This window comes from Eumetopias jubatus, unplaced genomic scaffold, assembly GCF_037043125.1.
Source record: "Eumetopias jubatus isolate StellerSeaLion01/CBP00866 unplaced genomic scaffold, mEumJub1_p1.0 scaffold_8, whole genome shotgun sequence".
Lineage (NCBI taxonomy): Eukaryota > Metazoa > Chordata > Mammalia > Carnivora > Otariidae > Eumetopias > Eumetopias jubatus.
Window position 1 is genome coordinate 22581801 of NW_028274814.1, and position 18393 is coordinate 22600193.

Genomic DNA, 18393 nt, shown 5'->3' on the forward strand with positions numbered 1-18393 from the left:
CCCCAATGGTTAACATTCACAGGACCATAGAAGGTTACCTTTTTTCAAACCTTCTACCCATACGGATCAATTTTAGAAGGTATTGGTGTCACTTGATACAGTTTCTTCTTTATGTGGAGTATTAACTAACAGCAAATGGAAAGACAACATGAAAACAACGGACTGCTATGCTGTGGTCTGATTGTGAATAAAGAAAAGTAATTTGGGGAGTATTCATTCAACAGTATTTATCAACAAGTCTGACACAAAACTACATTCTAGGCTAGCATCCTATTTTACGAAAGTCTCTCTCTCATTTGCCCTAGAGTAAGCTCTCCTAAGTCCTAACTAATTTAATCATAAGAAATGGTTTCCAAAGTGGGGAGTGGGGTAGGGCGTAAGCCTGATTCAATTCAGGACGGCGGGCTCCAGCCACCTTGTGCAGAAACCCCACAGAAATGATCCGACAGGCATGGCCATACACAGGTGACCACAAGAGGCTCCCGAGCCTTCCCAAAGGAGCCAGAACAGGTGACCGTGAAACCATGAGAAGCTACCCTCACCTACGACTCAGAGGACTCTAGCTCCCACCACATCCTCTCGCCCTTTCAACTCCAAACTGGCTGAAATCGGGAGCAGTCACTGAGCCCAGACACAGTCCCTGCTTGGTAACCACTCCTACCCCTATGGCTGTTGCTGCCACCGCCCCCTCCATCGTTGGTGTTACCCTGACTTGAGCACACACCGCCCCTCGGCACAGGGCTCAGGAACGCTACTGCGGTAACACTCTAGGAACGAGGACACAAGAACCAGTATCCACTGAGCTCTCATTTACCAGGCAGCACGCTAAGCATTTTATTTGACTTGACCACCACGGCGGCACGCTGAGGTGTACAGCCCCGGGCCTCGCGACCGTTTGCAGACGGGGCAAAAAGGAGGCAGAGACGGCTGAGTGACGCCCAGGGTCTCGCACTTGAGGGGGGAGAGCTGGGTCCTCCAGCTTGGCAGTGCTGACTCGGGAGCACCCCCTTACTGCTACCCGACACTGTCACTCCACCTGGGCAGGTCGGTTCCATTCACCCACCTTCCTCTATTAACTGAGGCTTCTCAACTTGCAGAGCGCAGCGATTCGTCACCATTATACTATTAGCTGCACAGGACACTGTGTGAGATTCACAAGTCCTCATCTGGGCCAACTCAGACCCATGGCCTACTGTGTCAGGCAGTGACCAGAGTCCCGGCGCCTTGCTCCTACGCGCTGTGGCACAGGGCCGGGAGCGGCGGTCCACCGCGGGCCCTGCGACAGGGAGACTCACAGGCAGTCCTAGTCTGGGAAGAACCAGTGGTGTCACAACGTCCCCATCCTTGGCTGGCTTGACAATCCACTGCCCCACCTCGAACCTTGAGGCACTCGGCTTCCTTAATTTAAACTTCTGTTGGTATAATACACCATCTTTTTTGAACTGCGATTTCCTGTTAATTCTTCTGTCCCAAAGAGATGACAAATACTAAAATTTACACTCCTTAGAAGGTAAAAGCAAGCCTTGAAATGCAAGAAAAACAACACTTGAGTTAACAGTAATTAACATTTACATTCCAATTCTACTGCAAGATGGCAAAAGTTCAGCAACATTTAAGGACTATAAAGTTTCATTAAATGGTTCCATATTTTTGTTGAAATATATAAAAATATTTTTTATAAATGCTACATAAAAGACAATGTGAAAATTACCATATTTTACAGAAAGAAATTAAGTCCATCCTCAAATGTTCCTTTTCAATCCTCTAACTGCCAGCTTGTAGGTCCAGAGAGAAGATGTCATTTTAGACCCCCTTCTGGGACAGTGGTCTCCACATTTAAATTCAAGGAAAAGTCTTCAGAACTTAATTTTTTGACTATTTAAAGTAAATGACACAAAAATCAGTTTGCAGCCAGATGTGATAGGAGAGCCAACACCATTTCTTAAAACCGAGAGAGTAGCGTTAGGTAGAACTCAAACAGAGGAAACCGCATTATTCTTCCCTCATTCCTGTTGGGAATTCCAGAAGTCCATATAGCACGTCCACTTGTTTCTCGTTACTTAGACACCATACACAGATTTCACAGTGCATTGTACTCCACACATTTTGATGGATCTGTAGGAAAATGCTTCTGGCAAATGGTCATTAACCTCTTCAATCCCTAAGAAAATAAGAATAAAGCCTGGTTATGATATAGCTACTGAATCGCCCTTCGCTTTACTCCCGGGTTCACCAATGTCCCCATGAGGATGTAGCAGTCCCCAGCAACACCACTCAGATGTACATGGAGAGAAATGTTTATTCACATGCACCCAAGGTACATACAACATAGAGCGAAACTGTCCACAGTAACAACAAAAGTCCTGGCAACAACCCAAATGTCCACGAGAGGGGAATATATGAATAAGCTTTAATACGCTCACCAGTGGAACATTTTACAGCAGTAAACATGAATTAACTAGAACTCCAGCAGGTTCCAACAGAGAGTGAAGCCCCAAGTGCCCAGCTTGAGCACCCACGTTAGGTACCCAGACAGCTGCTCTCCTGCGTATCTAGCAAGTGCTGCATATGTACCATCCTTGCGAGAACTGAGAAAAGAGCCACTCAAATCATCTTCTGTGTTCATGGGGGAATTCTGCTGATGAGCGATTCTGGTTGAGAACAACTGATATACATGCATCTTAGAAACAATGTTGAATGTAAAAAGCAAGTGGCAAAGGCCACATTAAGTATAATGTCATTTTAATAAAAGGGAAAATCAACTTTAAAGAGAATATATGTCTTATAAATACACACATAATGTGGTAGAATTACTTTTGAAAAAGCAAGGCAATGACAAATTCAGACTAACAGTTACTTCTGGGGTAGAGGAGGAAACAGTCAAGGATCTTCAGAATGTTCTAGTTCTTAAGCTGGGAACAGGTCTCTAGATAGGTTTTTTGTTTCTTTCCTAACTTACATATTACATATATTCTTTTCTATTACCAAATATTACATGATAAAATCATTCTAATGTAATCATAAGAACACAAAACAACATCCCAAACCTGACCTGGCTAATCCTTCAGAATTTAGTCGAAGGATCCCTGTACTGCTTCTCTTCTGTACCTTTGGCATCTGTCACCAGGCTCTGATTCTTTTCAGGCAACTACGACACACACAAATTCGGACCTTACAAATTTCAAGTGCTTTTATCTCTTCTGCAGCTTGCCCAGTTCTTGGCCAATCTGTAACTTTGTAGCAACTTTTTAAATTGATGACAAGAACTGTCACTATTAGAACTCATCCGGTCTCTTTCAGCTCACCCTTCACAGATCCTTCTGTGATCTTTCAACATCCTTAGTTGGCATTTGGCTTTTAGTTATCCCTCTTGGCTTTCTCATCCACCACTGGGCAAACATACCTCTTAAGTCATTATCCAAATTCACCAACAAGAGAGGGACAAGAGTAGAAACCTGCAGCATGCCACTACAGATCTCTCCAGAACAATTCTGGAAAAAGCTCTCCAGCAGCAGTGAATCCTATTAACTCTTTCGTCTACCAGTCTACAAACTTCTTTGTTTACAAGGAGACACTCTGCCCAGTGTTTTATTGCAATCTATATATAAACCACCACCACCAAGCATAGTGGCACTTAATTTTAATGACCCGCAAGGCATTATTTGGCACAAATTAGTTTAAGGTTTCTCACCTTGGGTTTGCAAAACCTGAAGCCACCCAGTCCCTATCATAGTAACAAATGAAATCCTAACACAGGCCAAAGGCTGACTATGGTCAGAGCTCTACTGGATACGGAATATGAAATAGTATACAGCACACTGCCTGCTACTTAACTAGGATTCTCTCAGGATTCATTATCTTTCCTCAAAATGATACAATGAAATAGCATCGGCTCTTTAAACAAGAGCTTCAGGACCTAGCAGGAAAAGCAGTGTGTGGCTATCATTACACAAGGCAGTAACAGAAGGGCGTATCTGGAAGTTTGAGGAAGGGCAGAACGCAGCCTGAAAAGGCACACTGATATAACGGGGACCTAAATCATCGTCAAGCATTTAGAACTCTTACTGCGTAATCACCTAAGTATGCAAACAATGCTTACTTACACTCAGGGAAATCACCAAAAGCAAAACCACCACCAAAGAAGTCCCTGCAAAACCTCTTTGGTGTCACAGTTAACTAAACACAAATACACATCCCTTCCAATATAAACTGAACTATAATCTAACACATTCGACATCCGAGGGTCATGATTTTCAAACATCTTAAAGTCCTTCATAGATGTGAAGAGTGTCCATTCTGCTACTTAAGAAGTAGGAGTGTGGAGGAAGGTTAGGTTTCAGCTGATTTCCAAGAAGACCTCTGCAGGCAGTGCAGAGACCGTTCCCTTCGCCCCGCTCCTCATTCACGTGTTCTCGGCGCCGGCCTGAGGATGAAGACCCTTCCCTCTCACAGTGCCACTTCTCCCGCTGGGGGTTCTAACCATGTGTATGCAGACATGTGATCTGTAGCCATGGGGATATATGTGATGGCACTGGCCTGGCACCTGACATTTTCTGAACAAAGAGGTGAGAAGGAAGAGGGCTTGAGAAAGCCCGCCCCGACGAAATGCAAGCAGCCTTAGTTGGCTGCAACACAGCAAGAATGATTATGAGCGAATACAAGGCCAACTGGTGTTCAGACTGCTGGAGGTGGTTTTCCCTGTAAGAAATGGAATCTTGGCTGTTGGATCCTCATAGGAGATATTTGTGATGCTTACTTAACCTCACTAAGCAGATTCTAGGATTTAAAAATAAATACCAGTATCCTGTCTGAAATCTCAGTTGCCAAAAGGTTGTGAAATTCAACAGTCTGAGTCATAAATAGTTACCATGAAACACTACAATTCATTTTTGCAGTAAGGACTCCTAGTACGCAGCACAAGTTTTTCAAGGGGCGTAATGTCAGGGCAGCATATGGTTATTTTCCAAATGGAAACAAATCTTTTCAATTAGATCTCCCGGGATTGCTGTTTCAGATTGCTTGAGGATGCTTAAGCCAGTAAGACAATGAACTGCTTGGCTTAGCTTACTGCAAACAGCTTCTTAAAAACTGGTGCTTTTAAATGTAATTTTTATTGCCATGAAAGCAGTACATTTATTTAAGAAATCTTTATTCAGGGGCTACAGTGTGCCAAGCACTGCTCTAGGCTGAGAATACAGGGAACAGAGCAGACAAAAATCCCCACACTCATTGAGATTATCTTCTAATGAGAGAACACAGTCAAGAAACAAAAGGAGTATGTAAAACACCTAATGTTAGATGATAAATGCTATGGCGAAAAATACAGCAGGGAAGGGGTGTGTGTGGACACAGGGGGTGGCCAGCAGAGCTCTGAGCAAGAGAGCATCATAATCGGATTCATATTTTAACTGCATCGCTCTGGGTGCTGTGCAGATACCGAAGAGGGGCAAGGACAGGGGGCGCCTGGCTGGCTCAGTCAGTAGAGCATGCGACTCTTGATCTCAGGGTTCTAAGTTCAAGCCCCACGTTGGGTGTAGAGATTACTTAAAAATAAAATCTTAAGGGGCGCCTGGGTGGCTCAGTCGTTAAGTGTCTGCCTTCGGCTCAGGTCATGATCCCAGGGTCCTGGGATCGAGCCCCGCATCGGGCTCCCTGCTCGGCGGGAAGCCTGCTTCTCCCTCTCCCACTCCCCCTGCTTGTGTTCCCTCTCTGTGTCTCTGTCAAATAAATAAATAAAATCTTAAAATAAATAAAATCTTTAAAAAAAAAAAAAAAAAAAGAGCAAGGATAAAAGCTCAGAGTCCAGACAGGAGACGCTGCAGTAACTCAGGTGAAAGAGGCTGGTGGTTGAGCCCAGGTGGCAGCAATGACAGTGTTGAGAAGGGGCCAGACCGCAGATATACTCTGCATATAGAACCTTCAAGGTTTGCCGACACACAGGTTATGGGCTAAGACAGGGAAACTATGCCATGTTTTGTGTATAATTATTTTTTGAAGTCATATATTAAATAATGGCAGTCCTCTGCCTCAGCCTTTCCAATCCCTAATTCTAGCACCCCAGAGGCAACCACTTTAAATCTCGCGTTTCTTCTGGTATTTACTGCCATCTTTCTAAATATTGAGACAGTGCTTGATTTTCCTTCTGTCTCAAAAGAATAGTCTGTACTGACTTCCTACTGTGAAAGCGGACATTTAATCCTCTTACACCACACCCACTGGCCCTTCACAGGCTCACACACGTAAAGGCGGTTCTCTTCCCCACCCTCCCCAATCACAATTCCTGGTGAAGGCAACATTCAGGATTTACTGCAGACTGTCTACACAAATATTATCCAAAGCAGAGCCACATGGTATATTATGATATCCCCTTTCATATTTATCTGTTTATGGAGATACCACCAATTCATTCTCCACCAGCAGACTACGCTCCATATGACCGAATGTAACAGGTAATTTATCTGTTCCATTTTTCTCCTGGAGCCCTCCATGTGTTCCAGAACAAACGAACTCCAGATCTCTTTGTGCTGCTACTACCCTAGAGCATCCCTTCACCTCCAACCTGGCAGTTCCTTTTGATCCACTCCTGTGCTGGATCTCGTTTCCTGGATCTTTTTCATTTCCGTCCTCTGGTAGAGGCGACCTAACACAGTGGACTTCGGAGTACCCAGGTTCAAGTCCTCATTCCACCACTTCCTAGCTGTGGAACCTTGGGAACTAACTTCTCCATGGCTCAGTTTCTCTACTTGGAAAACAGAGAAATTGTACCATCAACCTCATATTGTTGCTCTAAAGTGCTAAATAAAGTGAAGCACAGGGTGAGCACTATGTAAATGTTAGCTATAGTAATGATTCCAGAGGATATGTGAGAGGTCACAGTCTGAAGACATTCTGAGACTCGTCTGAAAATATCTTTAGCCTATATTCACACTTAACTGATAGTTCAGAGAAGAGTGTTGAGTTGAAAATTATTTTCCTTGCTATGACACAGGTACTCTTCCAGTCTCCCAGCTTCCAGAACTGTTAATGAGAAGTACGATGGCATCTGAATTCCTGAGTCCCTGTAAATGACCTATTTCTTTTCTCCCAAAGCATTTAAGGTCTTTTTTTTTTTTTTTTTGATCTTTGGCCTTCCAACATTTCATTATATCAGATCTTGACGTGAGAGCTTTCCTGTTCATTTGCTATGTATTCAGTGCTAGAATGCTTTTCATTCTAGACACTCATATCCTTCAGCTCTGGAAAGTTTTTCTGCATTCATCTTTACTTCCTACCCTCCAATTTCTCTGTTCGCTTTTTCCTGGAATCTGAATAGTGCAGATCTTTCTAGATGGACTCCTTCATTCTCTTATCCTTCTAACTCTTTTCACTTTTGAATTTCCGCTATAATGTTTAATTTGTAGGAGCTAATTTTGATTCTCTGTTCTTTGTGGCATACTGCTATTTCAAGGGTACAGCCTTAGCTAAGGATATTAAGCAAGCTTTTAATTGAAGGTTTGTTTTTTTTTTCCCCCCGTTCCTTCTTTCTCTGAATTCCTTTTTTTCTATGGTTTATTGTGTCGCTTTCACATTGTAAACTTTCTCTAAAGGTCTGATGATCCTAGGTGAACATTCATATTTATGCATAAGGCACTGAAGAGTTAAGGGAAACTCCCTGAATGGAAAGGGTTTGTCAATGGAGCTTCATCTGGGGACAATATGGCAGAAAGCTAGGTTTTTTTTGTTTTTTTTTCTCATTGGAGGACTACTGAGTGTCAATAACTGCCTATCTTTTGAGTCAGTTCAAAGAGAAGAATCCTCTCAATTCCTGAGTGGGAAGGTAAAAACCCGGGTTCCAGCATCACAGGAACCAGGGCAGAACAGGACCTACAGGGCTCATTTGTCAATACATAGGCTCTCAGCTAAGTATACTGTTTTCACTACAGCATGCCACCCTTCCTGAACAGTACAAATCCCTCAGGAAGTTAACTAGCTTTTTGCTAGAGAAAGGCCCACTTGGGTAAGGGAGAAGGAACCTCTAGGGTACTTACCCTAAATTCTCAACCACTCCCTTGTTTTCAGCCCCATCCTATAGTCTGGCCTTTTAGAAGAGGTGCCTAACAGCCCCACATCTTGATCCTTCCAGATTCTACCCAGTTTACATTAATGGCTCCTTAAGGACTCCTCCCCACACAAATTTAACCAAACTGATTATTTTTTTCATCAGTATGTTTCTAGAAAAATATATGCATTTAAATAAAAGTCTAATTGATGAGCTGTACACTTAAAAGTGATGAACACAGTAAATTCTGTGTATTTCACAACTTTCCAAAAATCTAATTGAAAGCGTTACAGAATATTTTAGATAAAGTATAAAAATAGCAAATACAGACACAGTTTGGTGTATTATAGCATGTGATACAGAATACAAATTCTACATAATGAACGTTGCTTATACCCAGATAAATCAATGAACCATAACGTCAACTTGCATCCACTAAAAAACTACCAATTATTATTGCAGAAAACAGTAACTTTTTAAAACCGAACTAAACTACAATCACAATTCTTTCACTAGACTTGCCTTTTATAAACTCTCATCAGTTACTAGGACTTGAAGATGATTTTGTTGTTCTTAAGTAATCTTTGTATTGAAATATAAAGAAGACATTTCATCACATCAATTACTTCTGTCCCTGTCACTAGTCTACACTCTAAGAACAAAGTCTTGAAAATGAAAGTACAGATCTGTCTAGTGATACAGCCCAAGAATGTGAAGAGTAAGAGATTAGCTGAGTGACATCTTTTTTTTAATTTTATTATGTTATGTTAGTCACCATACGTACATCATTAGTTTTTGATGTAGTGTTCTATGAGTGACATTTTCTACCTAGCTATTTAAAATTCTGTCAGTGAGCTGCCAAAGTTCTAATAAAGAAATGAATTAACATGACACAAGAATTAATCCTGACTTTGGACTGAAGGAATACTCAGCTGACCTGAAACAGAATATTCAAAAACCGTGTGCTTAATAATGCAAAGTTAATTTCCACAATTTCAACTAACACCCACAGTTAGGCATAAAATAAAAGGCCCATTCCTTCAAAAACTGTCTACAGGAATTCTTTTCACCCAAGACCATTAAAATTGCATTCATCTAAATAACTCATTCTAGCCTTTTAAATAACTTATCTGGATCTTGCTACTTGGGATGATGAAAAGTCCCACTGCAAGTATCTCAAAAGTATAAGAATTTTCAGTATCTGTAGAACTTAATGGACACTTAAGCAAAACCGGTAACTCGGGACTAACTCAGTCTGCCTTGTTTATGGTAAGAAACAGAGCTGCATTCATTTTTCCACTTGTCTGAATGCTTCAAGAGAATGTATTTCTAAGGGCGCCTGGGTGGCTCAGTCGTTAAGTGTCTGCCTTCTGCTCAGGTCATGATCCCTGGGTCCTGGGATCGAGTCCCGCATCTGGCTCCCTGCTCAGTGGGAAGCCTGCTTCTCCCTTTCCCTCTGCCCCACCCCCCCGCCCCCGCTTATGTTCTCTGTGTCTCTGTCAAATAAATACAATCTTTAAAAAAAGAAAGAAAAGAAACAACGTATTTCTAGCTCATAGGCTCGTTGTTTCACAGAAAGTAACAAAGCACAATCACAAGCGAGGATTACATTTTGAAAACAGCACTTGCCTGCTTAGGGCTAATTAGCTAAGTTAGGATTTATACTAAATGACCCATCTGGGAGATTTCCTTTATTTGATTACCAGGCTTTCCCAGTGCAGGGTGACCTTTTTTTCAAGCATGTAGTTGAGGAATAGATTTAGTACCCCAACTTAAATGTCTGTTTACTATCAGTTCAGCTGTCAGCTGAAAAAGAAACATGCACTGCTTAAATCAGCATTCCCCAAAATGTGTTTCTACTGAACACTGGTATTCTGTGATATTAAAAGGTGATGTATATGATCGATAAATGCTAGCAGTATTTTTCTCTAAAAATTTAATATGGCAGAAAGTATTAAATGGGTAAACAGTATGTTATCAAGCAATAACCTGCCTTTAAGAAAGGGTGGATCATAGCCAAGAATGCCAGGAGGTAGCATGAAGCCACATGACCCACAAATGTGACATATACTTCGATGCTTAGGGAATGTTTACCAGCTAACCATGAGACCGTATATTCAACATATGGATCAAGTTGTGATCACTCAGTGCAGTGACTAAAGTGTCTGTTTTACCATTTGGGGCAATACATGAATATATTATAAATTTACAAATGTTCCATGAACAAATAAATTTGGCAAATGCTAGTATATATGCCAAAACCTGAAATACAGATTGAAATAACTAAGAGAAAATGTTGGGATTTACTAGAGAATTTAGTAACTTAGATTACTGAAAACAACAACTTGTCAGAGCAGACTGTTATGGGACATTTGCCTTTTATAATAGTGCAACTCTAAGAAAAATTATTCAGAATGAGTATTACTCCTTAATCATCTAATCCCCCCCAAAATCTGTTGTAACACAGTACACAGATTAACCTAGATATATGAGGGACGTTTCAGCAGGAAACAAAGAGCATACTCAAACTCAAAAACTTGATGGTAGTAATTCCAAGAACTTCACGAAGACATGGGATGGGCGGGACCTGGGACCAACAGGAGACAGTCTAGTGCCCCAGAGCTAGCAATACTGGGAAGCAGTACCCAGCCTGTGCTCTGAGGGGCAAGGAAGGGGGGAGGGGTAGCTAACCGAAGCCCAGAGATGGTAACTGTATGCAGACAGCCATCTGGGAGAAGCTATGGCCTCCGACAGGAGGTGCCATCAACCCTTAGTGACCTCACAGGGAGGAAGGTAAGGAAATAAATACCCCAAACCTACACAACGCCTTCCCGTCCCTCTCACTGCCTACCCCAATCGGAACCAAAAGGCAAGGGAGCCTGTCAATAGTGTTCATAAAAGCCAGGTTTTGGGGGCACAGGACAAGGTGAGGAAGAGTGGAGAGTGGACCTGCCAAGCAAACAGCCACCTGAGGTGCATTTCAGCTTTTCCTCCTTCTCATCTTTACAGACAAGAATGCCCAAGACGTGAACCTTTTCAAGAGAGGTCTTAAATGACTCAATTATAAAGTCTCATCAATAACCAAGAGCTTACTATAATCTGTATAAAAGAAACTTTACCCAAATCTGGGCCAAAGGTTACAATCTGTATTTGGCAAACAAAGTTCTTGAAGTTACTAACACCATTTTAAATCTAACCCCAGATTTGAGGCTAGCTAATAAACTATACAACTTTTCTTTGATCTGCATGGTGAAAAAACCCTCCCTGTGGTGTGTTTAATTTTTGTGAGCGAGAGAACACTTCAAATAACTTTCACAGTTTAAATTCTATAGAGGTTTGCATAAAACCCGAAGATGAAATCATGGTACAATAAAATAGCCTCTTGGATTGTTTTCAACCATATTTCCTAACACAGACATTTCTCACCAGGATCTTTAAATAATTATTCCATACATCCAAGATTCCAGTAAATGATGTCCAAAAAGAGGCAAAATTAACCTATAGGTTATTTCTGATGGCAAGAGGACTTGGGCTGGGAAGAGGCATGAACAAACTTCTGCAGTGCTGTTAGGAGCATTCTGTATCTAGATGTTGTTTTCTGTCTTGGTAAATTATGACGCATACCAAGAATCACTGGGCTGTACAATGAAGAGGAGCACACCTCACACACCCACTGCCTTTTAGAGGTCTACTGTTATCTCAATTTAGTAAGACAGTTACCCTATTGAAGGACTTCCATGATTACCTACTCAGCCAATATCTTAAGGAAGAAAATGTGTGGGTCAGGCAGTTACCAGAGGTCAGCAAACTAGGGTCCACAGGCCACACACTTCTTTCCTAAGTGGAGCTTTCCTGGAACGCAGCCACCAGCTGCTTTCACACCCCAGCTGTGGGGTCCAAGAGGTGCAAAAGACACCTGGGAAACGCAAAGCCTCAAGTATTTTCTATCTTACCCTTTAAGACAAGTTTGTCAACCCCTGACTTAATCTTCAAATAATATATTTAACAGGCGAAGAACTCAAAAGACAAATTACTCCGTTCATCGCCATCAAGAATTTCATAAAACTCTCACGTGGGGATGGCAGTGTTCTTTGGCCTTGAGCTGATCAGCACCACAGGTTTATGTTAAGACATAAAAAAAACCCAGCATTTTATTTGTCCTTATACAATGCTAATTTAATTTGGTGTCACTGTTTTAAAAATAAAATCATACTTTTTTTTTTTAGAAAAAATTAAGATAGTTGGCATATTAAAAAAAAAAAAAGGTGGAAGATGGAGCAACACTGACCCCTATCCCTCCAAGGGAACAACGAGTTGAAGTGACTCCAGCAGCACCAGTGAGGGTTAAACATCAGCTGACCCCTCCCACTAGCCTTCATCATCCCCTGTTACGACAGAGTTGAGACAAAATGAGATACTGCTTCGATTCTGCCTATATGAAAAGTAGGAAAACAAAAGACAGAGGGTCAAGTGTTTCTTACCGCTCAGCTCACTTACTACTGTCATGGGCATGTGAGTTTGCAACCTTAGGTTTAAGCAATGGCCCCAAGGGAAAATGGCAGAGCAGAATGAAAGATACCGAGGAGCAAAAAGGGCAATAGTTAACGTGATGCTTGCAAACATCAAGTGGCAGGGATCTCCCCTCACATCTTCCCAGTGGCCCTACTCCTGTCTCAGGGCACTTCTGTTAAAAAGCTTTGTCCTATTTTTGCAACCTCTTGTGAGGCTATCTGTAATTATTCTAAAAATAAACGTTTAATAAAAAGAAAACTATTGTTTCCTTACACTGATTAAAAACATGCCTTCCTTCCCATACCTTAACTGATCCTTAACTATAGGACAAATTGACTCCCTTTTCTGCCAGAAAGTTCCACCATTATCTACAGCTCTCTTGCCCAGATCCCCAACAGTCTCCTTTCTCAAAGAACTACAAAAGTAACAAGACTTTCACATTTCTTGTCCTATACAATATTCATTCAATCAGCAAATATTTATGGAGCACCCACTTTTGAGTAAGGTACTGACTGTTCTAGACTCTGGGTATGTAACAGTGAACTATGTTCTTGCCTTGTGGAACCTACAATTAAATTATTATGTCTAATAATGTAGCATAAGCTACCATTAGACTCTGTAGCAGCCATATCATAATATCAATTTTATTGCATGTATAGCTTACTAAATTCCCTAATCCTTTCTCATATATACACTGCTCAGACTGTATAGTCAAGCAAGCAGGTCACTGGATCCAAATGTTTTTTATGGTCATCCTTGCTAAATATTATTTTTTTTAGAATCTGTTCTTTCCGTCAGTCTGTCAAGAACTTTTGGAATGCCAATGTCTTTTCTACCTTAACACACACCCTACCCTTGTCCGTAAATCTGATAAATAAACCTCTCTGTAGAGTCAACCAAATCAGTCATTAAAATGTTTAACAGGACAATACTGAGGTAACTAAGAACCCCATGACATCTCACTAGCATCCACCTAGACATGGATCCATTATTCAGTCCCCTGCGGCATCCCGCACTCAACCTGCTATGAGTCCACCTGACTGCAGTATCATATTAACATCTGTCCACAAGAAAATTACTGGGTTCAAGTCAAACACCCTCCTAAAGGTTAGTTACTTACCAATTTTCCCTCATCATCTTGGGGGAAAAAGGAGGATTTTTTTTTTAAATGGGAAGGGAACAGTTAAAAAGGAAGACCAATGGAAGAATAGGTCATTATACAGCTTCTAAAAATAAATCAGAAATCTTTAAAAATGTTAGATATATTTTTAAGAAGAAAATCAGTTTGAGCGGAAGTGGAAATCGTGCCATTCCTGAAAAGCAAAAACCTGTTTTTGAGACAATTTATGTTGTTATATGGACTTTACAGACACACTGGCTTTGGCGATGGTACAGTTGAACACAATTAGCGAATTTAATCTTTGGAAACTGTTTTCTATTGTTAAAGCCAAACGACTTTCCCCACCACCCCAACCCCCTGCTGAAATAAACTTTTTGCCTTCAATACAGTCACTGCTGGTTATTAAAAAAACGGAAAGGTCTTTGAATTTCAACAAGTATATCTGAACTCTATAAATTCTACAATTCATATTAGGGAGTCAAGCTGAACTATTTGAAAATGCTAATATATATGAATAAGGCATAAAGCATGAAGCACAAGTTAATCTTCAGCACTTGGGATTGAAATCACATAACAAGATAATTCATGAATATGGTAATAATCGCTCTCTGGCACAAAACCTGGAAAGCACGTTATGCATTCTAAGCAAATTTTACATTTTAAGTAAACTTCCTGAGTATCATCTTCAAACTTTAGAATTAACATCTGGCACAAGTCATTGGACACAATCTGGGATTTTTGACAATTTGGCAAAAGTGGCATTAACAGTTGACGTTTTTCCCCCCAACTAAGGAGAAAAGTTTTACCCAACAGAAACAAGTTTATGTGAGGCACAGAGAACCATAAGAAAATAAACTTAAACCTTTAGCCCTGTTTGTGTCAAGAAGGGTCATTAAATGTTACTGAAAAATAATTTTATTCATTAAAGCCAGATTTTTACTACTCATACCTTCTTTTTAACCCAGATGTTAAATCTATCTGGAAAATAACAAAATGAGATTTACTGCTAAATAGTCTAAATTTGTCCTTCTTCACCAAACTTCCAAAGCCAACTGAAATAGCATTATTTCAATGCTGACGTAATTAAAGCACAACACCTCACCCTGTCTGGTGTCATATATGAAACTTACAAGGTTTCTATTTTATTCCGTGGAGAGGTCTTAAACATAAGTACTTAAAAGTGGACCTGTGTTCTATCATATATCCAATTTGCTATAATTCTTCTCCTGCTCTCAAAATTGACAGTTTGGGAATTGTAGAATGTTAACCTCCAGAGCAATTTCTTTCCCTCCCAATTGCTTACCTGAATATATTTCCGCTGTGTCTCATCATTTAAAACATGTGCAACATGCTTAGAAAAAATCTTTTCTCTGCCAGTTCTGGCATGGATACCAACCATGGTGACACCTATGGGCCAAGGGGCATTTCCAATGGCCATCTGAAGATAAGCATCATTAGCCTAAAAAGAAAAGTTTAAGAGATTAGAAAAGGAAATACTGGGTTGGTCCCAATTTGTGAAGTATTTCACAGCCCTTTATGACATAATTTTCATCCATCTCTTGAGCATGTTGAAAGTATTACCGTTCCCATTATTCAAACAAAAGAAATTAAAATATGAGGTGATGGACTGCCCTGCCCAAGTCCATGGAAAACCAGAAACCAAAGCTAATCCTGTGAGTAAAAAGACAAACATTCCTTTGTAGCCTTTGTGCACTGGCAACTAACACATTTCAGATCTGGAATTACCAGGCAGGTAATTTGATGCACTGACAGAAACTCTAGTTTGGGTCTCCTCTAGACCCAGTCTTCTCCGCAGGTGGTCACACGCTGAAGATGGAGGCTAACTGGTTCTTCAGAATCCAACCTGCAACTATGTCTACTGTGTGCACAGCCCTGCAGGCCTCTGAAAGCAGTGGGGGCTCTGTGAGCTGGGACTATCATACAGGGTCCACAGCAGAGGTGTAAACAGAGATTAAATACTAACCCCCGAGCCGAATAGTTACAGGATGAGATCGTTTCACTTTGGCCCTTCTACACCTCCCACCTGCCAAGAACGTTAAAAGAAAAGCTACAGAATGTAAGGAGAGAACCCGATGAAGAAATGGCTTTTTTTCTAAACCAAGTCTGGCTACCTAGAAGGAAAAAAAGGAGAATAAAATAGAAATCAAGTAAATTCTGAAAGACCCCTAGGGTTTCAGGGAGGTTCATATAGTCAGGTCTCGAGGAGATTTTAGTTTTCAAAACCAAAGACCTATGTGATTGATATGCAGAGTTGATTTTAAAAATCAGGTACTACAAATAGGCTAACTGGAAGATCATTTCTACCCTGAACACAAATTTGAATTTGCCCTACTCAGTTTTATAAAGTTTAATTTTAAAGAACATGTTACACACTTTTATCACAGATTCTGACTTGTATCACTCTTCACACTGGATATTAACTGATAAAATGTCCAATATTTACTTCCCCCAAGTTTATAAGGAAAGCTGTCCAAACAGGTTATTAAAGTTTCTTGGTTCTTCAGCAGTTTACATAAAATAAACTTTCACATGCCTCTCAAATATGAAAATGCAAAAGTAACAAAAGGGAAGGCATGCTCACTAGTTGGCAAGTGATTTGCTTTCTTTCTGCAGTAACAGTGATCTTATCCATCCATTCCAAGGCAACTGTCCTTACTAAGTACCATGCATCTACTAGAAACTATAAAGGCATGAAATTTATAGGCACAAAACAAAAACATTCCCTTTGATAAAACAAACTGGCTCTCCAACAGAGGGAGTAAAATCACTACATTCGCCTCATGAGCACGAGGCTCCAGCCCCCACATGTGCTAGCCCACCCTCTGCTTGAGTACAGAAACTCCAACCGCAGGAGTAAGCACTGGCACCCCCACTTTTCTGCCAGAGGCCCACCTACTACTCTGGAATGGTCAGTAGAACTGTTGGCTGAAACTCCCTCCTCCTTACTCCTGAGAGGCACTGCCACTAGAAGCTTCCCTCTTGAGACTCTGATGATGGGCCAGACGCAGGGGCACATTTCCAATCCCCACTACTGGTACAGCAGGCATTCTTTTTACGTTCCCTGCACCAACTGACAGCCTCCCACTCCCCTTTCTGAACTCCACTCCAGGAGCGCTGGGCCACGGGAAGCTCTCTCCTCCTGCCGCAGCCTCGAGCCCATTCAGGATCAAAGACACTGGGGCAAGGGGAAAAGTCTTCCCTAACAAGGGGTCTGCTATTGCTGTTCTGAAATCGGAGGGATGAATTCTGGCGGCCTTACTTGGAACATTTTCTTATACAAGTATAAAGGGTGGTTAAATTCCATTGTATCGTTAGTACAATAATTTAACTATATTACAGATTAGGTAGGCTTTTATAGCTGGAGTGGGAAACTAATCTACATAACATCGTTTCTATGGGAAAATTTGTTCCAAGCCATAATCTTGAACAATCTTTGAAATCCAATCCCATTCATGAAATGAACATTGCCTATAGCCAGTTCATACTCTGAAGAATCTTCACACCTACCTTAAAAATGACTAAAAAACCAATGTGGTCAGAAAAGTTTATTATCAATGCCTAATAAGAAAGCTGACAATGAATTAGATAAAAGGTTTTGGGTTTTTGTTTTTTTTTTTTTTTTTTTACTACTAATTCATTTCACATTTATGCTTCAAGCTCCTATGTAAAATACTCCCACACCAAATGAAGGTATTATGCACATACAACCTAGATAAGCTCATAACCATGATACTGATGCCCAACATGGTAATGTACCTTTACATATTCTCTCTGCAACATGAATTTAATAATATCTGTTATGGATTCTTTAATATCAGCAGGAAGATTCTGGAAAAGAAAAAAAAAGCATTAACTATTTTTGGAAGCTACTGTGTATAATTACAGACTGCCATTTATTCAAACTTTATATATTCTTTTTTTTAATCAGTTATGTAACAGCATTTTTCGAGGAACCTTACCCTTTTCCGTAGCTTTCTGAAAAGGGGTCTGAGATAGGACTCAGTCTGTTTTTGAGTAGCACTGTTCAGTTTGCCCTGCACACTGCGCTTCACATAATCTTCTCTGGCATTCAGTTCTTTAGCCCAAACACCAAGAAGAAACTGTTGAAAGAATGGGTAAATTTAGACTACGATGCCACCCAGTGGTTCAAAAGGTTTAAAAGTTCTCTAACTCACAAACAATATATTATATTTAAATTTTTTTCTAATTAAAATAGCATCAATATCTAATGAACTATTTCTGCTTATTTTGTCATACACAACATGTATATTTTGTAGTGCTTTTGGCAAGTCACAAACTTCCCTATTCTATATATGTATGTATTCCTAGTTCAAAGATAATCAATTTCCCCCTAACAAGAACTATCAAATTTCATATTTCATAGGTAACTTTGACAGAAATAAACTTTTACTCGTATTTCTACTAAAATTCAACCCACCTAGACTTATTTGCCATAATACCATATGTGCTGTGATAATTAATCCTCCAAGTATGATGCTGTAATACAGGCATACCCCATGGACACTGCGGGATTGGTTCCACACCACCGCATTAATAAAGTGAGTTCACAATAAAGTCAAGTGAATTTTTTAGTTTCCTAATGCACATAAAGTTATGTTTACACTATAATGTAGTCTATTAAGTATAGGATAACATTACATCTAAAAAAAAACCATATATATATACCTTAATTAAAAAATAC

The 18393-nt window shown here is 40.4% G+C and overlaps 1 protein-coding gene across 4 annotated transcripts in view; it reads right to left on the reverse strand.

The window, feature by feature from the left end:
- Positions 1-806: 806 nt before the first annotated feature.
- The window catches only part of PRPF18 (pre-mRNA processing factor 18), an 80532-nt gene continuing 62945 nt past the window's right edge, over positions 807-18393 (reverse strand). For all 4 annotated transcript variants that reach the window (XM_088025804.1, XM_028114161.2, XM_028114160.2 and 1 more), the window contains 4 exons: positions 17651-17791; positions 17448-17519; positions 14974-15129; positions 807-2161 (listed from right to left, as the gene is read on the reverse strand). In XM_088025804.1, coding sequence (XP_087881930.1) covers positions 2081-2161; positions 14974-15129; positions 17448-17519; positions 17651-17791 — 450 coding nt within the window. In that variant the 3' untranslated portion in view covers positions 807-2080. The remainder of the gene's footprint in view (positions 2162-14973; positions 15130-17447; positions 17520-17650; positions 17792-18393) is intronic.